General features: G+C 48.1%; 8 protein-coding genes across 8 annotated transcripts; 6 read left to right on the plus strand and 2 right to left on the minus strand.

The window, feature by feature from the left end:
- Nucleotides 1–2,266: 2,266 nt before the first annotated feature.
- PGRI_021210 (proline iminopeptidase) lies at nucleotides 2,267–6,640 on the plus strand (the record flags this gene model as incomplete). The annotated part of the gene is made up of 15 exons (XM_040789834.1): nucleotides 2,267–2,427; nucleotides 2,483–2,616; nucleotides 2,739–2,862; nucleotides 2,920–3,126; nucleotides 3,181–3,537; nucleotides 3,594–3,961; nucleotides 4,041–4,358; nucleotides 4,920–5,173; nucleotides 5,226–5,470; nucleotides 5,541–5,626; nucleotides 5,682–5,846; nucleotides 5,897–5,917; nucleotides 5,971–6,109; nucleotides 6,174–6,270; nucleotides 6,329–6,640. The coding sequence occupies 15 exons, from the start codon at nucleotides 2,267–2,269 to the stop codon at nucleotides 6,638–6,640; spliced, it is 2,988 nt and encodes a 995-aa protein (XP_040646787.1).
- A 231-nt stretch (nucleotides 6,641–6,871) lies between these two features.
- On the minus strand, nucleotides 6,872–8,983 carry PGRI_021220 (guanine nucleotide exchange factor MON1; the record flags this gene model as incomplete). Its single annotated transcript, XM_040789835.1, has 5 exons — nucleotides 6,872–6,880; nucleotides 6,947–7,181; nucleotides 7,243–7,424; nucleotides 7,483–8,339; nucleotides 8,392–8,983. 5 exons carry the CDS (start codon nucleotides 8,981–8,983, stop codon nucleotides 6,872–6,874), a joined length of 1,875 nt encoding a protein of 624 aa, XP_040646788.1.
- Nucleotides 8,984–9,282: 299 nt separating this feature from the next.
- On the plus strand, nucleotides 9,283–15,171 carry PGRI_021230 (dopey family protein; the record flags this gene model as incomplete). The annotated part of the gene is made up of 7 exons (XM_040789836.1): nucleotides 9,283–9,401; nucleotides 9,477–9,558; nucleotides 9,615–9,764; nucleotides 9,825–12,049; nucleotides 12,101–12,327; nucleotides 12,385–13,850; nucleotides 13,903–15,171. 7 exons carry the CDS (start codon nucleotides 9,283–9,285, stop codon nucleotides 15,169–15,171), a joined length of 5,538 nt encoding a protein of 1,845 aa, XP_040646789.1.
- A 240-nt stretch (nucleotides 15,172–15,411) lies between these two features.
- On the plus strand, nucleotides 15,412–15,892 carry PGRI_021240 (uncharacterized protein; the record flags this gene model as incomplete). Its single annotated transcript, XM_040789837.1, has 3 exons — nucleotides 15,412–15,545; nucleotides 15,619–15,724; nucleotides 15,812–15,892. 3 exons carry the CDS (start codon nucleotides 15,412–15,414, stop codon nucleotides 15,890–15,892), a joined length of 321 nt encoding a protein of 106 aa, XP_040646790.1.
- A 346-nt stretch (nucleotides 15,893–16,238) lies between these two features.
- On the plus strand, nucleotides 16,239–17,063 carry PGRI_021250 (putative HIT finger domain protein; the record flags this gene model as incomplete). Its single annotated transcript, XM_040789838.1, has 1 exon — nucleotides 16,239–17,063. One exon carries the CDS (start codon nucleotides 16,239–16,241, stop codon nucleotides 17,061–17,063), a length of 825 nt encoding a protein of 274 aa, XP_040646791.1.
- A 228-nt stretch (nucleotides 17,064–17,291) lies between these two features.
- Nucleotides 17,292–19,400, minus strand: PGRI_021260 (putative glycerol:H+ symporter (Gup1); the record flags this gene model as incomplete). Its single annotated transcript, XM_040789839.1, has 4 exons — nucleotides 17,292–18,305; nucleotides 18,374–18,955; nucleotides 19,037–19,104; nucleotides 19,166–19,400. 4 exons carry the CDS (start codon nucleotides 19,398–19,400, stop codon nucleotides 17,292–17,294), a joined length of 1,899 nt encoding a protein of 632 aa, XP_040646792.1.
- A 2,609-nt stretch (nucleotides 19,401–22,009) lies between these two features.
- PGRI_021270 (alternative oxidase) lies at nucleotides 22,010–23,216 on the plus strand (the record flags this gene model as incomplete). The annotated part of the gene is made up of 3 exons (XM_040789840.1): nucleotides 22,010–22,266; nucleotides 22,319–22,609; nucleotides 22,685–23,216. The coding sequence occupies 3 exons, from the start codon at nucleotides 22,010–22,012 to the stop codon at nucleotides 23,214–23,216; spliced, it is 1,080 nt and encodes a 359-aa protein (XP_040646793.1).
- Nucleotides 23,217–23,846: 630 nt separating this feature from the next.
- On the plus strand, nucleotides 23,847–25,349 carry PGRI_021280 (uncharacterized protein; the record flags this gene model as incomplete). The annotated part of the gene is made up of 1 exon (XM_040789841.1): nucleotides 23,847–25,349. The coding sequence occupies one exon, from the start codon at nucleotides 23,847–23,849 to the stop codon at nucleotides 25,347–25,349; it is 1,503 nt and encodes a 500-aa protein (XP_040646794.1).
- Between the last annotated feature and the right edge of the window lie 380 nt (nucleotides 25,350–25,729).

Genomic DNA, 25,729 nt, shown 5'->3' on the forward strand with positions numbered 1-25,729 from the left:
TTACCTCCAGGGGTACACAGATTCAGACAGATATCATTGGAAGATACGCCCAGAAGGAACGTTGAAGTCGAAGGAGCGGGATGAGTGGGGCATTTGGAGTTCGAAGTCCGAAGTCCGAAGTTTGAAAAGCGTGTGATGTATACAACATAGTATTGCCAGATGAAAAGCTTATAGGCAATGGCGATAGATGGAGCCTTGAAAACATGTAGCTTGATGGCTTTTGCTTGACTAGCTCAGGCGCCGAGTTTGTTTAGGAACTCACTTGAGAAGTACCGGTAATCTCTAGGGTTAATTTTGCCTTTCTCACCCTCATCATGCCTCCTTTTATATTGCCCCTCGCCTATCTAGGTGGATGATGTGGAATCGAGCGGTGCAATTGAATTTAATCTGAGAGTCTGGCACTGACACCCAAAAAGGTTGTGAGCGCAATAGCTCGCGTTTCTGCTGCTTTCAGCCATTGCACGTATCCTCAGCTTATCGTCGACATCTTGCTGTCGCTACACCTTCATGCAGCCAGTGCGTCTTGTTTATCATACACACAGCCAGTATCGCATACGGCCAGTGCCTCTCCATAGCCAGTGGCTCATGTCGGTGCTTCCGACACCGGTATCTCGGAGATTCCACACAAGTGCTCTCGCACATCACCAACTAGGCCAAACCCCAGCATTCTTGCCCACCCAACCAGCATTATCACACAAGTGTCTCCGTACATCTGGACCCCGCGTAACAGGATCTCCAGACTTCCTCCTTACTCTACCAATTCCATTAACTCGGTATACTCACAACACCTTCGCCGACCTTTTCATTTCCGCGAATCGAAGCCTTTCAATTCAGTCCCTGTCGCACTGATAATTATCCACATAGCCGCAAACGCCATCGCCCGTCAACGTCACTTGCAAATTTCACGAGCCTAATAACAAACACTCCACCAAGCAGTGCTCATCCAACCCGTCAAATAAGAGCAAGGAAATAACAAGGATAGAACTGTTCACTAGCTCGAGGTCTACGTTGTCCACCTTTACTACTCCGACTCAAACCCACGCCTCGTCATCACAACCGGCACACATATAAGGAGGCAGTCAGACATCGAGGGTTTCATGAATCATGCTAACCGGAACTGAGGCAATCAAACTGGATGGGTGCATTAAGTTTAGGTATCCAATTGATCACATCAGACGCTCCCCCGTGGATACAAGGTGAGTTCTGCCTGATACACATGAGCATATCACGACCAATATATCAAATGCACTCAGGGATAGCATGTCGAAGGCACCGGACAAAGATATATAGACTGACTAATGCTTTAGCCAACGCGAACCTCCCTTGCCTCCCTGCCGCCGCCACCTTCATGAAAGATCCCATATTCAATCGAAATGTCGATCTTCTGGTAGAATTGAAATTTTATGGGTATGTTTTCTTATCGTATGCTTCCGCTGCTTGCCATATGATATATATATCTGATGCAAGAAACAGGGCTGAACCGCTGACCCCACCCACCACGAAAGGGAACATACAAACTCCATCCAAAGACATAGGGCACTCAAAGATCTCACCATTGCAACACATGATCTGTGGAATAGTGCAAGGGCATAGTTCAATGGTCGACGTGATAAATGCTGTTTGTTTTGTGTAACAGGAATAGTGATAGGGGTCAGTATGATCAGCGTGGTCGAACAGCGAAGGTACGGGAGGTTTCATCTTGACTTCGCCTACTTGTTGCTAAGTCACTACAAGTCCGCGTCACTCTCCGAATCTACGACAGTGCACAAGTCCTTACTTGACGACACTGAACGACCTTATGTTGTATATAGTGTATGCCTACCCTAGGGGTACATAATCAGCCCTGAGTAAGGAGAATCTGTCTCGGACGAAAATAAAACGGGTCTGACCAATGCCTATTATCAAGGCAATCGCCTCTTCCAGAACATGTCGCAATTTCAAAAAAACGGCGAAAAAGACTCAGAAAAGCATTTAAAAATTCCAATTTCAGTAGCGCATGCCCCAGAAAAGCAAATTTATGCCAAGCCATATACAATCCGGCGTATCTAGGTTCAATGATCGGCGCAGATCACTCTTCTTATGCAGATAAATAATCCACATTCTATCATCGCGCGTCTCCTGCGTTCCACATGAAGCCCCTGGGGTGAAGATAACGCGGGGCTTGGTCCTACATTGACAGTCACGTTCAAAACTTTCTCTCATTGCAACAATGGCTGCCACTTCAGACTTCACCTATTCTTGAAGCACCTATCGTTGAAAGGCCGACATGTCTAGTCATATCAAATTTGCAGAGCCAACCTCGAACCAAGCCAATAAAGACCACGCTAGGGGGCGCAACCAAGAAAAGGGGCCGGCACAGAGAGCACCGTCTCCAGGAAGTGAAATCGTTTACCCGACAGGATGGAGACTGGTGCTTACCACCACAGGGTATGTGCTCAGTAAAACTGACATAGGGTTTTCAATTAAGGCTGATAATCTATAGACTCTTGATTGGATTTTTTCTCTCTAATTTGGATGTCACAATTGTAAGCTCGGCTCTCACGAGTATCACAGATGACCTAGAAGGCTTCGAGAAGAGAAGCTGGATTATTACTGGATATCTGGCCACCTACACAGGTATGATCCAAATACCGATTCTATTATTCCTCTTCACTTTGTTTTTTTTTTCCCCTCCCCCAAATCTATGTCTCCGAAAGTACCAAATACCTTCCCCAAGTACTAATGCCCATTACTCCTAGGGTCTATGGCAATATGGACGAAAATCAGCGATATAGTTGGCAGGAAACAAACCACAATCGCTTCTCTTGTTATTCTACTCGCGTTTTCTATTGGGTGTGGGTGTGCTCATACAGTTGACCAACTGTATGTCTAACGCAGTTCTGCCCTCATTTCTTGTCCAAAGGCTAACTACTGAGGCAGCATAATATTCCGAGCACTTCAAGGAATTGGAGGTGCTGGTGCATATGCATTGACAACCCTATGCATCTACGAGATAGCTCCTAAATCGAAGCTTCCAACCTACAGCGGTCTCATGTCATTTTGCCTTATTTTTGCGTCTCTGATAGGCCCAATAATCGGAGGCGCTCTTGCAGAAGGCTCAACATGGCGGTGGACTTTCCTCGTCAAGTATGTGAATGCTGAGAACCTATGTTGAAAAAAGTATGCTAATTAAATCATCAGTGCACCATTGTGCTTTATTGCGATCGTTGTTATCATCGTTGCAATGCCTAAAAATTTTGGCCTTGACCAGCACACTCCTTCATTTCGAACACGAGCCTCATATCGCTCATTTGCTAATCTGGATATAATTGGGTCGCTTTTGATGATGGCTGGCTCATTTCTAATAGTCGCTGTCTTGAACGAAACCAACCTGGCATTCTCATGGTCCTCGAGGGATGCAATTGCGCTCCTTGTGCTTACTGGTCTTGCCTGGATTGCTTTCTTTGTCTGGGAATGGTACATCTCGGGCATACCAGGCAAAGACCCAATATTTCCCAAGCGTTGGCTTTTTGATCGTCCATGGATAGGAATTCTCATGTGGGTCAATTTAAAGGTCACCTATATCGTGCAGCGTTTTTCTGACACCCCTTTAGTTCTTCGTTTGTCATCGGCGCACCATACAATGTTGTCCTAGTATATGTTCCACAGCAAGCCCAGCTTCTGTTAGACAAGTCGCCTTTGGATGCTGGTATTTATTTGATTGGGTATTCTGCTGTTGCGGCAATTTCAGCGGCCGTTGTCAACATTGCTAGCTCTAGAGGACGCATCCCGTTTATTTATACCCTGCTCGTGGGATGTACAGTTCACACTGTTGGTATTGGGCTTCTCTCAACCATTGCCACCTCTAGGGGCTTTCACGCAACAGATATTGGCTACCTAGTCATTGCTGGGACGGGAATGGGTCTGACAATGGGCATCTTGGTGCTGTCGACACCATATATAGTCGAAGACAGAGACCTGGGTATGTGTTCTCCCGAGAAATTTCTTGACATTGAAGTGACTGGTACATTGACTAACTGGCCCTTCACTTTTTGTTGTAGCAATTGCCACTGGCACAGTGGTTCAAATCCGTTTCCTTGGCGGTGCTATTGGTCTTGCCATTGCATCTAATATATTAAACGGCCGTCTAGCGCAGCGTTTGCAGGGTGTTGTGACGTCGCACGAACTGCACTTACTCCTTGAGAATGTGAGATCGATAAAGTCTCTATCTCCCCATCTACAGGCGGATGTGAAGAATGTTTTCGCTAGTAGTTTTAATACGCAGCTGATTGTCATGATCGGATTTGCGGCTGCTCAGCTCCCAGCGACTCTACTACTGCTAAAGGGAGGCCGGCAGCTCGCGGCCAACAAACACTCAGGTACGGCCTCAAGTTGAAAATGGCCAGTTCAATGTTCCGTTTCTGGACAAGATGGAGAAATACTCTTTCCCTGAACGCCTAATGTCGATTCGCTACAATGTATTCATCCCAAGACATACTAAAATATAGTCGTATTGAACACAGCATCCAACATAATTATATTCGATACTACCTAGGTAGACATAGCTATGTATACCTATAGACAGCCCTGGTAGTATAACCAATGTTATTTTCAAGGCTGTCCTAATCATCCATAACTAAGTGACAATAGTACTCATCCCTTTATGAAAGACAAATGAAATAGAAGTAGACAAAAGGAAAAACACAAAACTTCGTTTGCTCGGCTGGGAGCTTGCAAGGTCCCGACTAAAAAAAATGGTACGCTTCTCCGCAAAGCGGCTTATCGCCAACGCGCCCTCATTTTAGTCCGCATCAACACCGCAGTTATGGCCGCCAGACTAATCGATCGACGTTTCCATAATGTTTCAGGTGTGTATTATCTTATAAATTGTCACTAGTTAGCACACTGTTTTCAAAACTGACCAATTTGACCTTATCTAGGCAAACTTCGGGTTTCCGAGCTGTTCTTCGACGTCCCTGTGGACTACAGCAAGCCCACTGGGGATACACTGAGGCTCTTTGCACGAAGTGTCAGTCGATTGAATAAACCTATTGAGCCTACTAAAGAAGAGGGCAAGGAAGCTAAAGAAGGCAAGCTTCCTTGGCTGGTCTACCTGCAAGGTGGCCCTGGCTTTGGATGTGGTGCCCCGCAGTCTTACCCCTGGGTTGAATTCATGCTCAGCAAGGGTTATCAAGTGTGTCATGCCTTTTATACATTCTATCGTTAGATTTATGCTCATTCTCTAGGTACTCTTTTTGGATCAACGAGGCACTGGCCTCAGCTCGACCCTCACAGCGGGAACCCTTGCCCGTCAGGGAGATGCAATCAAACAGGCCGAATATCTCAAGAACTTCCGTGCAGACAGCATTGTCCGTGATTGCGAAGCCATTCGTAATATTTTGACACAGGACTATCCGGCTGACCAGCGCCGGTGGAGTATCCTTGGGCAAAGTTTCGGTGGCTTCTGTGCCGTGACTTACCTGTCAAAGTTGTAAGTCCTGAAAGTCATTGATCTTCATGTTTGGGTCTTGATCATTCCACTGATACCTCTAAACTTCCAGCCCGGAGGGACTGAGAGAAGCTTTCCTTACTGGTGGCCTTCCCCCTCTTATCAACGGGCCCGATCCTGTCTATGCCAAGACCTATGGTGCGCTCCTCTGTTCTCTCGCCGTGGTTTATCCGTGATACTGACCCAAAAACAGCGAAGGTCAAGGAGAGGAACGAGGCTTACTACGAGAAATACCCTGAGGATGTGGACCGTGTCAAGAATATTATGCAATACCTGACCGAAAACAAGGTTGCATTGCCATCCGGATTGCTCACTGCAGCTCGCTTCCAGCAACTGGGCATTTTGCTTGGGTTTCACGGTAAGACGCTCGATTCAGGAAATTAGGCTATTAAAGCTAACACGGCCTAGGTGGTTTGGACAGTCTACACGGTAAGCTTTGCTTTGTATGGTGAAAAGCAGCACAGATGCTAACCCAAATTTAGACATTGTTGTCAGAGTGATTAATGATTTGGAGATGTTCGGATTCCTTACTCTGCCAACTCTTTCTGTGATTGACGGCAATGGAGGTATGGACAAGAACATCATTTATGCAATCCTGCATGAATCAATCTATTGCCAAGGGTAATAATAAGCTTCCTGTGCTGTCCACTTTCCAAGACATATCTGCGTCTAACAATGAATATAGAAAGCCATCCCTCTGGGCTGCAGACAGGTTGCGCGCCAGCAACCCACAATTCTCGATCGATGACTCGCTGCCTGAGATTTACTTCACCGGCGAGATGGTAAATAGCCTAACCCAGTCCAGAATCCTCGAAAAGATCTAACCAATTTTCCCCCTAGGTCTTCAAGGATATGTTCGAGTCCTACTCGGAACTTTCAGAGCTCAAGGAAGCAGCTGAAATCCTAGCTACAACAGACGAATGGCCGGCCCTATACGACGAGGCTCAACTAGCCAAAAATGAGGTGCCGGTCTATGCTGCAACCTACATTGATGATATGTATGTCCACTTTGACCTGGCCACAGCCACTGCTGCCAAGATCAAGAACTCCAAGCAGTTCATCACCAACACCATGTATCACGATGCGCTGCGCAGCAAGTCGGGTGAGATCATGCGCCAACTCTTCAACCTGAGAGAGGACACGATTGATTAAGACAAATGCACCGTCTCTCATTTCGTATGTATTATGGATTTATTTTAGCAACATGATATACTCAGATACCTACCAGTAAATTTCACAACAGAATTTGAGATGTAGAGACTAAGATACGTCACAAGGGAATATGTCTAGTTGACACGGACGTAGTATTGGGTATAATAAATCAGGAAATAGTATATACAGAGAACTTTCTTCATTTTCTGGGAGTGAAAGTATCGGGAGATATCAGAAAACCTGTTCAATATGATCAGTTTTCCCACTCTTTGCTGTAATACTCATCGAGGGAGACAAAGCACGTACCGCACCGCCAATGATGAATAACCTCTCTTCCTCACGTTGTACCCACTGAGCAATTTTGCTAGCGCTTTGGGCAAGCGCATTTCGATTAGTGTTCGGCTCAGCGATACAATAGAATTCGAATACAGGGGTTACCCATCCGAAGGAAGTGGCTGACCGCGAAACGCAGTGATGAACTTTAACGTGGGTATTCTTGGCGTGGATGCTCGCATGCAAGTTGTTGTACATCGACATCAATCTACAGACAGTCAGAATCATTTGAGATTACAAGCATTCAGTAACAGCAGGGTATTGCTCACCTTCGTCGTCGAGTAACCGAGGAAAATTCAGGGGCATACGATGACATGGTAAATTGTACGTTTGCGCGTGATTTGTAAAGGAAATGATGGAGCACAGTTCCAGGAACTATATCAGTAGTTGCGGGTCGGCCATTGTCAATTGCAGTTTTGATCTCCTTCAGACTGCCATTTCTTTCCATTTGCTATTGTATCGTTAGTACCACGTTCCATGTTGATTGGGTGGGAATTGTTCGATCTTACTTCCACAAGAGCATCACGCATCCCTTGCATCTCAAAGAAAGCCTCTTTGTCCGCACTGATAAGGACAATGGCAACAGACTCGTCTTTGGTGATATCTGCGCTATTTTCGATATCATCGCGAATGTCAAGAAAGCTCACATACATATATAGATAACCGCTGCTGTTGAAACCAGGCAAACAGACAGGGATCCAACTTTCTCCGCCGCCAGCTTTCACTCCGTCGGCTTCAAAAACCATGTTGAATAAGAGCTGTAGATCGCCAGGATGTAAGGAGTGCTTCTTCGGTCGGATAACACTGACAAGCCGTCCGCCGGCCACAAGCAAGCCGTATAGCAGACTCTTAGCTTTGGTTTTCAGAAGTGCATTGCTGATCGATTGTCGGTGTTGTTTGCGGATTTTCAGACACTCCAAAGCCGATAGCAATGTAGATGGAGATCCTCGCGTGAAACTGTCTGCCAGAGATGAGAGAAGGGACTCCGAACCCTGCAAGGGCCGCGATAGATCAGTAGAAGGCCGCACCGAGAAGAGATGGGTCAAAGAAGGCAGTGTTAATGTAGATAAGATCTGCATATACAATGCCTCTAGTTGAAGCCGCAGCTGATTGTCGCTCTCCATCATACGGCTGATTGCGACAAGATGTAACGATCCTCGTGTCAATACAACAAATCTAGTGTCGCCAGCGGAAAAGCCTCGTAGGTGATCATTTGCTTCTTCATAAAATGAAATAATGGTCTGAATGACGCCGACATACCCAGATATCAAGCCGCTGTCACCGTGCCTTGTCCAAATCGGCTTCCCGGCGGCGGAGAGGATGATATAGTGCTTGCGCTTTGCTTTCCACCGCTGGAGTAGTAACTCTGATACGCGTTAGTATTTGGAACAAAGAGATGAGTATTTATTGACCCAAACCTTCATTGTCACCTTCCTCATTAAGCTCGCCAACCGCTTCAAATTCGCTTACGATACCATCGTCGTCTATATCGTCGGCTGCAAATTCAGGGAAGTCAAGTAGACCTATGGCTTCGTGTTTTTGGCTACTGGGTGCTGTAGTAGCAAAGTCCATGAATAGCGATTCAACGTCACCAGAATCGCCATTTGGGATTGAGCTTCTAATGCTAGTGGAGTCACCAGCTTCGCTGCCCCGCGCGCTCGCCAACTGGCTGAGGCTCGCCCTGGCCTTTGGAGCCTGGGCCGGACTGTGAACAGCCAATGTCGAGTAAGCGCTCTCAGTGGCCTCGGGTAATTGTGTCTGGATATCGGTCCGTGAGATAGCTGTCGTTGCCCCTGCCTGTAGAGTTGCCGGAGAGCCCGTTTCATCATTCAATAGACTTAACGTATTTGGTCGCGGAGGTAAAGGCGGCCGCTCTCCCTCTGAGCTATCACTGCGCCCATTGTATTCTGGGCTTGACGGCTTGGAAATATACAGTTGCTTGGAGGGCTCGACAGGCTGTTGGCCGTCGGTCTTTGGGTCTTGCTGTGTATTCATCCCCGCTGCGGGCATGCGCTTTTTGAGGCGGTCGCTCGTCGCGGGTCTTCAGGTAATTAGATGCACATTGCTTAATTTGAATATTCGGAGTCCCTGATCAGTTGTGTTGTCGATTTAATAGTTGCTAGACGTTGACGTCGGCGAGTCGGAGCTTCCCCAAGGCGGAACAAAACAATTGAACGTGGCCGCCTGCGTGTCTCCTAGTCAACATTCAGCTACCAACTCCCTTTCCCATAGGGTCATCCTCAATGTCCTAAATATGACGGAGGGTAGTTCAGAGTCTTTACAACAATTTTACGTCCGTTTCTGGCACCATGAGCCTTGATCCCAGCGCCTTTCCGAGGTCGAACTCCCCCGCAAGCTCCGAGAGCTTCTTGACACGCTCCCGTTTACAAGGCAAGGAAGGCATGTTCCCTCAAAGAATCGCACGAGAGTACTGTATCTAATTATATTTGGTTGTTATAGGGTCCCTCAAAAAAGACAAGAACTATCGCCGATATGCATCTAGTGTTGAACGAGCGCTTTCGCTCTTCGACAATGCTCTCCAAGAATGGGCCGACTATATCTCGTTCCTCGGTCGCCTTTTGAAAGTGAGCTCGCTCAATAAGTGGCAATGCTGTGTAGGCTCGCTAATGATCAAGTTTAGGCACTCCAAACCCATCCACCCGATCAGCCTGTCGTCCCTCATAAAGTATTAGTGTCGAAGCGACTCGCCCAGTGCTTGAATCCCTCGTTGCCATCAGGCGTGCACCAAAAGACACTTGAAGTCTACACGTACATATTCGGATTGATAAAGGTATGGGTGGCCCTCTGAAAGGCTGATATTGTGTTTACTGATGCATCTGTTTACAACTAGCTCGAGGGATTATCGCACGACCTGCCTTTGTATCTCCCTGGCCTTGCGCCAACGTTGACTTTCGCCTCTCTTACCGTCCGCCCATTGTTCTTGTCTTTGGTCGAAGGATATATCGTTGATTTAGAACCATGGGCTATTCGGCCCGCCTTGAAAGCAATAATTCTAGCCCTACTTCCAGGCCTCGAAGAGGAAACAAGTGACGATTTTGAGCCAACACTACGCACGATTAATAAATTGCGAGACGCTGCTGGACAACTTGAAACACAAAGGACGTCTGAAGCCGGGGCATCTGGACAGTATTTCTGGCAATGTCTCTTTCTCGCATCTATCACGAACCCTAGTCGGCGGCTTGGCGTCCTCGCATATTTGAACCGTTATCTCCCGAAGCTAGGTATCTCAGATCGTCGGTCAAGCACGGCTGGTGGGAGCGATCCACAGAACATCCCACCTGAGATATTGGCCGCAGCAGACTCTGTCATTCTACCAGAGCCTGGCCTCTTGATTCGATGTGTTGCATCGGGCTTATACGACGACCAGCTCCTTGTCCAACGTAACTTCCTTGATCTTCTTGTCACCCATCTCCCACTCAGCTCTCCGATTTTGCAAAGCAAAATTGCGGCTAGTGATCTTCGGACGTTGGTAATTGCAGCAGTGGGAGTGGTCACTCGGCGAGACATGAGCTTGAACCGCCGACTCTGGGCTTGGTTCTTGGGACCAGATTCCCCAAACGATAGCTCTTCGGCGGATGATCGAAAATTCTCATCGGACACCGCTCGATCTGCCTCCATTGATGGAAAGGAACTCACACAATCACAATACTTCAGCCGGGTAGGCTTACAGCCATTAGTCACTGGCCTACTGGATATGATTAAACAGGCACCGAGTATTCCGTCCGATAGAACGAAACCCTTTCGCATAGCTTTGTCGCTAATGGATCGCTGGGAAATTGGTGGATACATTGTCCCTGCAGTTTTCTTGCCCACTGTACGCAGTGTTCAGGCATATGAATCCACTGCCCCCAAAAACCACTTTGAAGAGGTCTTCCGCAGTGCGAGCGCCTTTTTTGATGGCGTTGAAAGTGGCGTAATATTCTCTGAGCTTCTGGGATTGGTTGATTTCCAATCTTCTGATGTCGACGTTGATAGCGACCAAGTGTTGCGCGACTTGGATCTCGCACAATTCATCATTGAGAATTTCAATGTGCGCGAGGAGGACATGGTTCAGATCCATGTGCCTCTACTAACATTATCAGTGCTCGTGAAGATGAGAGAGATTTCATCCAAGAAGAGCACTGCCAAAAAACAGGCCGTGACCGCTGCATTGAATAATGTTCTGAAATCGTTGACTGGTTTACTCACAGAGCGTGCGTTCTCGAGAAAGACGGGATCTGAAAAGACTTCTAGCAATGACACAAAGGGCCGCGGTACTGATATCTTGGAAACTGTCCACGGATTCTATGAACAAAGCAAAAATAGCTTGGAGCTTCCACCTCTTCCCTACGCCCCCAAGAATCTTGGCGAAATGATCATTCGAGAAGCTCACGAATTAGCTATTGCGGCGCTGGAAAGCCACGATGGCAACCTATCTGTTCATGAACCCCTGGATATCCTTGTGGCTTTGCTGAAGAAGCTTCCAAAGTCCCGCGTTCTACGGGACCGTAAATTGTACGAAGCGCTCTCTACACGACTTGGTTCAGGGAAGGACAAGCCGACAACCGCCTCCTTCTCAGTCATATCGACAATTGCTTCGACGGTGACGAGTTTATTTTTCATTCACACCCCCGGCTTCTACGTCAGCTATGAGGATGCTTGCGATCTGATTACGCCTCTTGTCAATCAGCTTTGGTGGTACTTATCCCCCCTTAGTCCAAAATTCCACGTGGAAGCCGTCCGCTGTTTGTGGCTCCTGCACTCAATTTCTTGGATTGACCACCTTGTCGAGGCGTCCCTAACAGCTTTAATGGTCAATGTGTCAACTGCATCATCCCACCACCTCTCGTCTGAGCAACAAGCCGAGCGGTTTTACGTCTTGTGGAACCATAGTCATCATAACACACATGAGCAGCCACCAAAACAAGTGCTTGATGTTGGAGGGACCCTGTTCTCTTATCAGTGCTCTATGCTTGAACGTCCGCTTTTCATTGTCCTTGATCTTCTCTCCCAAGAGTCAAGCGATAGTTCACAGAGCGTTCAACTATGGCTGCAAGACTTGCCATCTATCCACAAGTAAGTCGGCTTCTCATCCTAACGCGTTATTTATATCTAATATTTTACCAGGGTTTTCCATGTGCTGATCTCAAATCTTGACGAGCTTTCTGAACATGATGAAACCAGCGGGAACACGACAGATAGTCACTCAATCTCCCCAGATGACTATAAAGAGTGTGATTATTTGTTACAGACAGCCTCTAACATTATCTCCGCGCTCTCGCAAAATGGATGGGTCGCGCTTCTTACTCATGTGCTAGGCAATGAGAAGCGCATAGAGACATCTAAACCAGAAGGTGGGTAATTTCTCTTCTCGCGAAACAATTTCAATGCTAATATGGATTCTTGGGCAGAAAACGCAGACGTCAAAAGTCTCCATTCTGCCATATTTGAGGCGTCTCTTCGAATCGTCAGCACACAACCCCCAGCTCCTATGGAAGTTAATCTAGATGGTGAACGACTACATAAAGACGCACTCCAGCTCATGCGGCAACTTCTTCTTGGGCCCGGAGCGGAAGAACTAGTGGAGTCTGGCATTGATGATTTCTTAGTGGAACGCCTCCTTGTCTCTTCCGATGGGGGCAGTATTGCGGTGCAGGGTGCACTAATCGACGCACTCCTTGCTGCTCTGAAGGTTCGATTTGCGCAAGCATATCTACCACCACCCCCACCTCGGCCGAAACATTTCCGAGCTGGCTCTCGAGATCGGCTGACCAGTCCTTCAATATTGTCTTTCCACAGTGACAAGGGAGACAGGAGACAATCGCTACCTCAGCTACCGCAGCCTCCAGAGCGGCTTCTAGATTGTCTTTTAAAGGGAATCAGCTCACCTAAATCCCGAGAAATTGTTGACAAGTGGATAGTGTTGCTCTGCGAGGTGCTCCCACTATACTCAGGTTCTATATTTCAGATCCTATTGATGCTTGTGGAATGTTTCTGCAGGGAAATCCGAGCATCATATGGCAGACTTCAACTGTCCTTCCAGCAAACAGAGGATTGGCCGCAGGACCGTTCTGAGCATGTCACAATTGCTCTTCTGAGTGGCCTCGAGACTTGTATCGCGAATGCTCACGAACGTCTCATTATGGAAGAGTCCAACGTCCCAGCAGTCAAGAGCCCTGACCAAGCGCAGGGCTTTTTTGGAAACATGGTGTCTGGGGTATTCAATTCGGAAGGCGGACAAAATCGCCCAAATACCGCCAACGACCGTTTAACTGTTCTTCTCTGTTTCCAGGATGCCGTTCGCTTATGCTTCTCTATCTGGGCATGGGGTGCGGGAGATCACAGTGGCTCTCCTCCTGATTGCGAATCTCTGGCCTCATTCCAATACACCTCGTTGCGAATGAGAAATCGCTCACGGCGAATCTTGGAGCACTTTTTCACCGCAGAGGCACTTGAATGTCTTGAGACCTTGGTGGAAATGTGGAGTAAGGCTGACACGGAGACAGCGTCACTTATCTTCAATCTCCTCCATACACTCGACGGGTCAAGCCCAAAAATCACCATCCCTGCCATCTTCAATGCAATTTACACTCGCACTAATCCCAGTGCCTTGGATCCTAGCCGGAAGTCCTCGTTGACATCCAATCTCTCTGAGTCCGAGCTTGCTAGCTTTTTGGTTACTTATGCCCGCTCACTGGACGATGATGTCCTTGATGAGATTTGGACGGACTGCACAACTTTCTTGCGCGACGTTCTTAGCAATCCTTTCCCGCACCGGCAGATCCTTCCACGTTTGATTGAATTCGCGGCTATTTTGGGGGTGAAATTGGAGAATACAACCTTTGGCGAGGACCGCCGTATGCGGAAGGAACTTGGAGTAAGTATATTCGCTACTAGTCCTACCATCGTCACTAACAACTATATCGCAGGATGTTCTTTTACGACTACTTACGGCAGTCTTTACCAGCAAGCCCCTAGGTCTCAACCAAGACAATGGGTCTATGGCAAGATCTTCGAACGAGCATGATCGTACCTCGGTCTCTCATACTGGGCCCGATGACATGCTCAGCATTCTAGCAGTCTCTATGCCGTCGTTTATCACGACCCTGGGTGATTCAGATCGGATCAACACCGCCATTACTGGTGTCTCGACTAACGTAGTGGGCCCACTCATTCGGTCACGTCTGTTCCCTAACAATCTCAATCGTAATGTGATGGTTCTTCTACAGCAAATGGCAAAAGTACCAGCTGCTGCGAAAATGTGGAAAAAGGACATATCCGATGCGTTTAATGATGCCCGATTCTTTGGATTGCAGTTGGATTTGGTAAGGACCAGCTGGATGGACCTGCTGCGCCAGTGGGTTCTTGCCGACAAGGAAAGGCTACTCGAGCTTCTTGTCCGCCTTCCACCCCCAAGCTCAGCGGGTATCATGTTCGGCGTAGGAGCCTCTGCGGCCCGGTTGGAAGCCGATCGCAAAGCTCAGCTCAACCTCCGGCGAATCGCGCTACTCGTGCTTTCCGCGAGCGATGATTACTTTGTTGGTGAATTGCCGGCATTGCTTCAGAAACTGGAAGATCTTCTTGCGGCCACCAGCTCCTCGTCGCCATCTTCTGCCACTCGGGCGGAAGTGTTCATGGTCCTTCGAGCAGTCGCACTCAAGACTTCTACTTCGACCATGGCGCCATTCTGGCCTCTGATCAACACAGAACTACAAGAAGCCATCTCCGCAGTACCCCAGGGCTCTCAGCCAGAGCTTTACAACTCTTACTCGCTGCTTCAAGCGTGCAAGCTTCTCGATGTACTACTTGTCCTCGCGCCAGATGATTTCCAGCTCCTTGAATGGCTTTTCGTAACCGACACGATTGATGCGGTCTATCCACCCGACCGATGGGAGCCCATCGCTCTCGCAGATGAAGTTTCTCATACTTTCGGTCCGCGTAGTGCAGGCTCACCCACTGTCCCCACAGAGACCAACGAGCCACAGGCTCACAGTGGTCTTAAGCGGCCATGGCTTATCTCAGACTGGATCCGAGAGACGGCCAAGGATGAGATTATCGAGCGGGTTCTCCGACCATTCTTCGCTCGGTTGAGTATCTATGTGTTTGAGAGTACGTACGGCATGGGCAGCGTAGATGTGACAGTGTGCCGGGATGATTTGTTGGCGGATCTCTTCAACGAGAGCACAATGGCCAATTAAGCGAAGCAATAAATCAACTTTAGTTTTCTTACTAGATATTGCTGATCCTAAATCCTAAATATAATCTTCTTATGTGGCTGTAGTCTCTCCCTTGTTTGTATATAAAAGGCCTCAGGTCTCCAGGTTCCGAGCCGCCCGGACCTCCGCAATTCATCAACGTCACTTTCCAACAATTTCCCCTTGCCACCATTTTCCACAAACAATCCATAAATTTCCCACAATTGAAATAACATTGTCAATATGCCCATTGGGACAAAGATCTTTCTTCCTTTGCGGGGACGCGTTGGTATTCGGTCCTTCTCATCATCCCGCGCTCGCTGGGAGTCCGCCGCGCCGCTACCGTCAAGCAAGCCTGTTGGAGCTTTCCGAGGAGGGTATGAGAACTTCTTTTCTAATCCATTTTGAAATGGTCGCAAATTTTTAGGCAATCTTGCTAATATCCGGTAGTGTCTTTGGTTTCCTGACTGGATCTGTCGCCGCTGGCGCGTCAGTGTACTTTTACATCCTAGCAGAGTACCGACTGGCCAATGAGATGCTGTCTGATGACATTGCGGTATGTCTCTAGCTGCTGATCCCCGGGCTCGAAGAGAGCCTCCCTATTCCTTCTCGAAATTAGGTTGTAGAACTAACTGTCTGCTAGGCACTTCAAAAGGCTACCATCAAGCTCCAGTCATACATTACAGAACTGGAGACCAGGGTTGATAAGCTGCAGAAGAAATAAGTGAAAGTGAAATAAGTGCCTTTGATATGTGTATTTATTATGGTGTTGGGTGTGTTTGTTTTCTGTGCATGAAGCTTGTCAACCTGGACATGAAGCCCATTGTCACTCTCTTAATGACCAGGGCATAGCTTTTTTGTTTTACTTTTTGCATGAGATTAGTCCCGGCTTTTCGAATATCAGCATTTCCTTTGTAATTGACCTAAATCTTCAAAATCATTATAGCCCTGTACCTCTCTCCAACTACCTAGCTCCAATGCAAACAAAACAAACATTTTATGATCTCCAACAAACTCCCCCATCATCCACTTCCGCATCATCAGAACATCCCAACACCCCAAATCTCAAAATGTTTCGCGTCGAACTCATATCGGACACATCAACAGCCACACCAGGCTGGTCCTACGCCCCAACCCGGGGTTTCGACCCCACCCAAGCGATGGCCCCAACTCTAGGCCGCAAACGCGGCATCCGCGACGCCGGCAAAGGCGGCGATATTTCCTCGCGACAAGCGAACGCAATCGCCCGCCACATCGCCGAACTAGACCGCGAGAACCAGCGCGATGTGTCCATCCCAGCACCCGTGAAACAAGCCCGCGAAGCCGGCGCACGCGGCACACGAGCAAAAACCACCTCGAACGTCCGCCGCATCCTCCAATCCCAAAAGACCTTCCGGAACCACCTAGACGACGAAGAAGCAGCCATATCCTCAGGTAGCGGAGGCGTAGCAGGCATGCAAGGTGCGGGAGGCGCCATAATCGCGGCTAAGGGAGGCAAGGCGGCTCGCAGCTTGACACCGGCTAGTACAGCTGGTATCAAACGTCCGGCGGGTACTATGACCGGTGCATCGACGCCGCAGGAGACGGACGCGGAAACTGACGATGAGCCGCGCAAGCCGAAACTTATCAAGTCTGAATATGATAATGATCCCCTGCTGCGCTCGTATGCGCCCCCTGTGCCTTCTGATCGGCTTATGCAGCGGCTGCTGGCGGAGGCGCCGCTTTCTTATAATGCGTCGCGTGCGAAGCCGCCGACGTCGGGGCGGCCGGGACGGCAATTTTGTTGTATGTGTGGGTATTGGGGGAAGATTCGATGCAAGAGTTGTCATTTGAGGACTTGTGGATTGGATTGCTATAAGGTTCATGAGGATTCAAGGTGTGGTGCTTTCTTTTAGGGGTTTGTGTGTGTGCTTGTGCGTGTATACTGAGAATGAGCTTGGCCTCGCCCTGTTCTCTTGATGACTTTATGAATTGATACCAAAAATTCTGTACAATAGATAAATATTAATGTGACATCCAAAACAAAACTTGTGTATATTTTATCTCATTATAGCCAGGCTCTACGCAATAGGCAAAATCAAGTTTTTAAAATTTCCATGCTGAAGATGGTTATGTAAAAAGGCTCAACATTTCAGGTTGATGCCTGCACGAAGCTCGTCTTCGCGAACCTCAAACATAACCTGCACGCCGACGAAAAGTACTACGCAGCAGGAAACCATGTACGCCAGGCCAGAGTATGAGCCTGTTAGGCCGGCAAGCAGATCCTTTAATCCATCCATACCCAACGCAAAGCCGACCAAGTTTGCGATCATCATCATGAGTACGTTCCCAACGGAGCCAATGCCACAGAGGACACGATACGTAGTGGGACGAGAGCGCCAACGATGAGCCGGGAAAAGCATGCCTCCCAAAACTTCTGGTAGAACGAAGAGGGTAACGAGCCAGCCCCACATGAGCAAGCGAAGGTTGATATCGTGCCATAAGGCGACGAAGGTAAAGACCAGCAGAAAGTTGCGAATTTGGAGGAACTTGCCCATGAAGTTAGACCGAGGAGGTGACGCAGGTTTGGGTGCTCCAGGTGCCCGCCGTCCACCGCCACCACCGCCGAGTGGGATGTAGATGTAGCGGACGATCCAGCGGTTGTAGGAGCGGTGCCAGCCGCGCCAAAAGGCGAGGGCGGAGTAGTTGTTGGACATGCAGCGGACCATGTTTTCCGGTGGATCAATTCCATCTACGAGGGCCCAGAGACGGAAGAATCGCCAAGGGAGGAGGAGTTTCAGCCAGATTATGTGCAGGTTGAAGAATGCGAGCATGCTCAGTTGCCCAGGTGTGAAGATGGACCAGTCCGGGTCAGCTTTGGAGATTGCCACCGCATAAATATAGTGAAGGATAAGCTCCATGCAGAGCAGAGTGAGGCCGAAGCGGACAGCGTACATCATAATGCGAGCTCGAGTGAGTGACGCCGGCGTATATCGCTGCTGAGATACGTAATCGTTGAATGTCAAAATCGGACCGGCCAAATACAAAGGCGCATAGAGTACATAGGCGATGTAGTTGCGGAATGAAAAAGCGGTTTGTTCTGCGGGGATCTTGACCCGCTCACGGTCAGAGAGTGCCGCAGGGTCCAGTTGCTTCTTCTTGTGGAACTCGGTAAGTTTGATTGTCATATGGGGGTTGGTGGTCTATCGATCACAGGAAGACTTACTTCAATTGGACTTGCCGCGGGGTAGTCTGCACTCCAGTGGTGATCCATGTTGAAGCTGATGAGGCGCAACACAGTGACTTTGAAAAGGATCTCCCATCGCGGCATCAGTCCCCCAAAATCATCTAGAGTCTGACCCCATTGGACTAGCCCGGTGGGCGTACTTTCTGACGTCCCAGACCCGGGAGCGAATAACTTCGCTATCCGCTCGAGAGAGTAACCACCACTCAATTCGTTGGCAAATAAGACGCAGATGTTGAAGGTCCATGTGGCGGTGGGCACGTAGGAACGAGGAAGATCTCTGCCGATTCGGAAGTTGACGTACAGAATCAACAACACTTTGAGAGCGGATACTCCATGAAGTGCTGTTATGAAGACTAGTCCGAACAAAAAGTCGAAGCGCATTCGCTGTTCAAGTTGCGCCTCGGCCGCACCATTCACGGAATTGCTCAATTGTTTCGTTTCTGTTTTCGATCGGTTCGCGAACGACTGATAAACACGGCGAGCTAAAGGGTGGGCGATTAGGAGTAGTAGAAGTATAGGGATATTGTCGCGGAAGCCTTCATATTGTGAATCGGAGTTGTCCTAAGAGCATTGGAGCAATGATGTCAGTCGGAACTGGCCTCATGGATGTAGATAGCTGTACGCTGAGCGTAGCACACTTACCACCTTACGTCCAGGGATCCAGCCGGGGGATAAAAGGTGAGAGTATGTGGAGTAGCTTGGGTGGCTTTCTGTGAGATTGAACCCCAGTCAGCATTTCAAGGTCCGGCATTTTCTCCAGCCTACACTTACCCTTCGAGACATCGATGACAGTCTTGAACATCAACGGGACAAGGATAATAAAGAACAAATAGTAGACAAAGAATTCTGGTGTGCGCCAAAGGGAAGGTGACGCGCCCTGGGCGACGGCATTGCGGGCATCTTTTGCGGAAGATCGTGTATCGGCAGTGGTTGCGGAGGAGGTAAAACGAGTGTCAAGGGTGTCTAGCGAGTAGATCCGCCGAAGCCAGGCGAAAATAGAGGGCATTTTATAACAGTGGCATGGCCGGCGCAAGTTTTGGAGAGGTTGAAGGCGGAGATGGTTGAGATTCCAGTGTTTACTCAGGGGCCGCCACTCGGTCCCTATGTGGCCTCAATCCCATATACTAACTCGACACGGATCTCCAATCTAAAATTAAAATTAAACTAGAGTCGATACCGGAGCTCTTGATTTTCATTTCATATCAAAATATGTAATTCCAATTGAGGAACCCTTTGAAGGTTGTAGATCCCCCAATCAGCGCTAGTATCATATCGAGTATAGTCAAGGCATATTATCCTACGGAATATGGGTACTCCATATGGAGTTAATGTCATATAGATTCTGATTACATCTTCCACAAAGGATATCATATATACAGTGGTTGACCCTTGATGTTAAGCAATAACTTTGCGGGCGCCAAGCACCCCCAGGGCTGGGCATTGTGTGTTAATCAGATGAATTTGGGTATTATTCAGGTATATGGCTATAGACGTAAAAGATCAAATTAAGAATCTAAGATAATAATAAATCGAGGTTGTATCTGGTTTGTCTCTAATGATAACTTTGGCCTGAGACGGAATTGTATACGGTTTTCCACCCGATATTCTCCAAGGCTTGACATCAACCTCCAGGGCTACACTTCAACTTTACACCTGGACACCACCAACTCTTCAAACCTCATTATTTAAGGAAAATGTCAAACATACGAGTATGTGCCTTGATATATATCCCATTCAGCTTTATGCTATTATGCACATCGGCAGCCTACACAACTAGAGCCACAAGTTTCCCATGCTAATGTTCTATCTACTTCAGATTGCTTTCAAAGTCCATGGCACCGTTCAAGGTGGGTAGACCGCGTAACTTACTCATAATCTTCAAATATTACCATTTACTTTGTCACTGACATGAACTAGGTGTCGGCTTCAGGTAATATCCCCAGCTCAGATGGATGACATCATAATCCGTTGTTTAACCAGTACCTCACGCAACAGGGACTTCACCCAAAAATGTGCTAGGCTCGATGGTGTCAATGGCTGGGTTAGGAATACAACCTGCGGAAAGGTGGGGGATGTCCTGTATCTCAAAACATAACGCTTACAGGGATATTTTCAGGTCGAGGGCGAGGCCCAGGGCAGCGAAGAAAAAGTGCGCAAGTTCCTCCAGCGCATCGATAAAGGCCCTCCTAGGTCTCATGTAGTGAAGCTGGAAAAGCGGGATCTGGACGTACTTGATAGTGAGGAGGGGTTTACTGTGATGCGGACAGCAGAGTCTATGTTTAAACCGGGGAACTAGGGGTTGGCTTCTTTCAGTCTAACAATCAGAAGGTCGAGCCTAGACAATGAGTTTCTTCATGCCGAGAAGACTACTCAATGATTGTTACCTAGACGCATGGAAAAAATTGATACTAAAGCAGATATGCTTGGTACTACCTAGGTAATAAGTCCATACCAGCCCTGGAGTCTGAGCGTTCAGATGGTTTGGACCACAGCACTATGCTTTCTAGAATTTGCGAATTGAATGATGCCAGTGATGGCTGACTTTGTCATATTTCTAATCCTCAATAAGCTTCAAGATCCTTTGCCCACTAGAGCAAGTAAACAAATAGTTTTCGTTCTGGAATTGAAAATTTTGAAAGACCGTTTTGTACTAGTAGTAGTAGCTTCTTCTTTTGGATCTTGGATCTAGGTATCACATCTCTGTCTTTACTAGGAATGTGATTTTATTGGCTTTCCTAGGCTAAAAAGAGCGATTCGGCGACGCAGGAATGCCGTCTAAGGGAATGATGTTGGATATGGGCTCAGTGGGAACGCTAAGCAGAGTAGAGATGCCACTGTATAGCTCCTACTTACATTTGTATGTAAGTATAGATCTCGTATGCCGAAAAACACAATTGATATTCATGTGCCTTGGGTCGGCAGAAAACGGGAGGTTTTTTTTTTCTTGTTTCAGGTACCAATGTCTATTCAGTCACCGGTGAGATATAATAAATGGATCTCAATATCTCGCAAATGACCTCAAAAGTCCGGGCTTTGATGTTCGAATATTTCTCGGGATTCACTGCAAACGGCTGTCTCGGGGTGGTTACGGGCTGAGTCATATTTCGCCGTTCCCGGCCCTTCCCGATGTCACCTGCTAGCAAGAACTTGACCGTTTCGGGAGGCAAGAGTATTGATGATTGTAATTAATATACAGAAAGAATGGGAAGGCTGATATATTCACTTCTTGTTCAAGGATACTAATGGTGATATGATCTTGAGGGAGGGTATATAATGAAAGGCAGATAGAGCTATCAACATCCAAGTGCCTGAGAAATGAAGTATACGGAGTGTCATCATTTCCAAATGGCACGCAACCATCCAAGGTTAACATCTCGGGAGGTTTTTTTTCCCTTTGACTTTTTGGTAAATGCCCCTGATTTTATTCGTCCCAAAATTTGCTTAGATGTATTTAAAAGCCTTAAATATTGGGGGAGCCACCTTCATCTCTCTTCAGTCACAAGACTTCACCTAAATCACTTTTATATCTTCACCTTCTTCTTCGTATCATTACCATCAACACATTCATCACCCTCGATAGTGACCGAACTTGAACTCAATCTCTTTGGTTACATCATGAATACACTATCAACGAGGGCTCCCTTGCGGGCTGCAGCAAGGCTGCAGCACATGCACCTTGTTGTACGAACCTACTCAGGCATCGCAGTAACAAGGTTCAATCCCACATGTGGAGTCGAAAATCGCACGTCGACACTCAGCCTCACATCCAAACGCCCTATTTCATCAACACCCAAGAACCAGATTGAGGAATATTTCCCAGCGCCACAGACTCCAAATGTCAAAGCGGTAAAAACAGCATGGGTGCATCCGGTGTAAGTGTATCCGTAGCCCCTGGCTCTGCCCCAGACGCTAACTGTATGTCAGATACACCGAGGCACAAATGCGAGATATTCGCATCGCCCACAGAGAAGCTTCAAACTGGTCCGACTGGATTGCCCTAGGAACTGTACGCGTCTTCCGATGGGGCATGGACACCGTGACAGGATACAGACATCCCAAGCCTGGCCAGGAACTACCGGCCAAATTCAAAATGACTGAGCAAAAATGGCTGAATCGGTTTATCTTCTTGGAAAGTGTGGCCGGTGTCCCTGGGATGGTGGGCGGTATGCTGCGACATCTCCGTAGTCTTCGCAAGATGAAGAGAGATAATGGATGGTACGTCAATTATGCAAATTAGGATCCAAGATCCTAACATATTGCGTCAATGCTAACCTAAATCCTTTGATCTAGGATTGAAACGTTGCTCGAAGAAGCATTCAATGAACGCATGCACCTCCTTACCTTCCTGAAACTGGCCGAACCAGGCTGGTTCATGCGCCTGATGGTTATCGGTGCCCAGGGTGTCTTTTTCAATGGCTTCTTCTTGTCATACCTGATTTCTCCACGCATCTGCCATAGATTTGTGGGATATCTGGAGGAAGAGGCCGTCATTACTTACACCCGTGCTATTGCAGAACTAGAAGAAGGCAATCTCCCGGAGTGGAATAATCTCGAATCACCCGAGATTGCGGTCAAATACTGGCGGATGCCAGAGGGTCAGCGTACGATGAGGGACCTGTTGTTGTATGTCCGCGCGGACGAAGCCAAGCATCGCGAGGTTAATCACACTCTCGCCAACCTCAAGCAGACTTACGACCCCAACCCCTACCAGATTGAGTACACCGATCCTAACATAAGTCACCCAACAAAGGGCATTGATAACCTGAAGCCAGAGGGTTGGGATCGGCAGGAAATCTTTTCGGTTGAATCGGGCAAGAAGTGAAGCATTCGAAATTTTTAACGGCGTTTCAAAAATGGTGTTTTAGGTTCAGAAAGGATCAAATAGTATCTCGTCTCTTTTTTTGCATGTACGAAGTTCCAACATATAGTATAGTAGAAGATTGCCCCTTGTACCTTGCAACGTGCCGAAGCCTGTCAAACCATGGAACGCGGGGCAACTAGACCTAACCAGGTAATTCAGAAACATCGAGGCTCTTTAGAAGTATAACAATTTTATATTGTCACTTCATAACTTCCAATTCTCAAAAAGGGGTTTCAAGGAAATGGTTTGCAAAAGTTATTTTTGGTGGAAAAGAAACATCTCTTTCAACGACATGTGGGCAGTTGACCCGCTTCCCCTTTTAGCCCCCGTTAGTCGAAACCACCCCCCCCTTTTGGCCCAAATGTGGTTTCTCGTCCGTCGATCCTGCAGGTCTCATTAAACCTCCGTCCTTTCATTAATCCATTTATATAAAAGCTGTTGCTCTTCTGAGGATCGCCCCAGCCCTGTTAACGTCACACTTCCCCCCGCAGAATAGCCTTCCGTCACTGTGAATGTTCCATTAATCTTCACGCGACTCAGATCCACCAAATCTGGCCCGGTGAAATATAGCCCACAGTGAATAATTCAAAGATGGATGCGCCACGAAATTCCATGGACTCTAAGGCGCGCATGCGAGCCTCCTCGCCGTCGCCATCTATCCCAGCAACACCAGCGATATCCTCATATTCCTCTCCAGATCGCACATTTTCCTCCGAATCTTCCCGCTCTGCCTCCTCCGCCACCTCTGCAGATGCAAGATCGTCCGTGTCAACATCTTCTCGCCGCCATGGATATACCCGTGCATTGGGGGCCGAGTTCTCGGACTCTGCCCGCCACCGCGACAGCGTCATGAGCCTCGGCAGTATCGCCCACCTACAATACTATTTTGCCCGGACGGGCTTACTGGACGGGAAGAGCGGGAGGGGCCGTGAGTGGGAAAAGGACAAGAAAAACAAAAATAATGTGCCCCGGGTCCTGATCACCCCCAATCAACGACACATAAATGATGACCTGGTCGCGAGCCCGACAGATATGGCAGATCCGGAGGGTGAATACGAAGATGAAGACGCCGAGGTGATGCTGCCGCCTACAGTCAGCACATACAGCATCAAAACGCATCACATTCCCCCTCCGCCAGATCTAATTTTCTTGCGCCGGCAGCTGACGCTCGCGCTGGATAAGGCAGAGACTAATATTGAGGCAATTGAAAATGGCGCGGAGCCCCCTCCTCGCCCAATCCTCCGGTCGAGTCTTTCCCCGGGTGATATCCCTGAAGATGATCCATCCGGGCAAGTCCCGACCCCGATGAATAAGGAGGAAGCGCAGGGCATGTGCATCCTGGACGATGTTACGAATGCAATCCGCGCAGCCAAAATCTATTATACCACCCATGAGAAGCCAGAGCGCCTAGCAACAATAAAGAGTGAACGGGAAATCCGCAAGGAACTTTTTGACGTCCTGGAAGTTTTGAAGCGGTGGGCTGCGCGGCATTTTGCCAGCGGCCTGCGTGAGGAGGAACGTGGGCGAATTCAGGGGTGGATCGCGGCCGTGCGTACCATGCTGGTCCGCGAGAAAGCGCTGGAAGACCTTGAAGCCCAAGAGCGAGAGAACTGGGATTGGGCTGCTGGCGATTGGAGAGGTCGTGAGCGCTCACGCGAGGAATCCTTCCTACGAAGCTTATTGCCTGGCGGTGACTCCTTGCCGACCTGGACACCCGTTGAGGAGGCTCCCGAGGATTCCCTTCCCACCGCGTTTCTTGATAGATTCCGGGACGGACGTGCCTTGGTCCAGTTACACAACCTTGCGATCAAGAAGTCGAAACGCCAATTTGGGGAGATTACGGCTTACCACCTGGATATTGCCAAGCCATACCGGCAGACTGAGAATCTTCAGTTCTGGGTAAAAGCTGCACAACTCCGGTGGGAGCTCAAGTTGGATGTGGATGTTATGGGTGTTGTACAGAATAGTGGCATTGCCGCCTGGAAGCAGTTCGATACTGCACTGCTGGCTTGGTGTAAAACTGTTCGTGAAGAGTTGGTGCGCGATTGGCAGGCGGCTAACCCTGGGCGACCCCCAAGTGCTGGGCTGATTTGAGGCTATTGAAGGCTCGGAAGTTCATATTTGCGTCTCGGTTATTTCTTTTTTCTCTTTGATATCTTTATGGGCACTTGATACCCCTGAATTGTCGCCGACTATTCTGCCTATCTCCGCATATAATTTTTTGGTTTTTCTTGGTTTCTTTTGGAATTGTATTCATATATCTTATTTTTGTTTCATTCCATAGACGCGTACGTGCATCAAAGCTTTGTACATTCATTCCCCTGTCTTAATTTTGTGCTCAGTCTACGTTGGGACATGTGGCTGATCTAAATATGCAAATAGGGGACTAACTCCTTTGGGCGTTAAATCTTTTTATAATTAAGGCATGGAGTATGAGTAGTTCAACCTGACCTCGTGCATAGAAGATGTACGAT

The sequence above is a fragment of the Penicillium griseofulvum genome, assembly GCF_001561935.1.
Source record: "Penicillium griseofulvum strain PG3 chromosome Unknown contig_80, whole genome shotgun sequence".
Lineage (NCBI taxonomy): Eukaryota > Fungi > Ascomycota > Eurotiomycetes > Eurotiales > Aspergillaceae > Penicillium > Penicillium griseofulvum.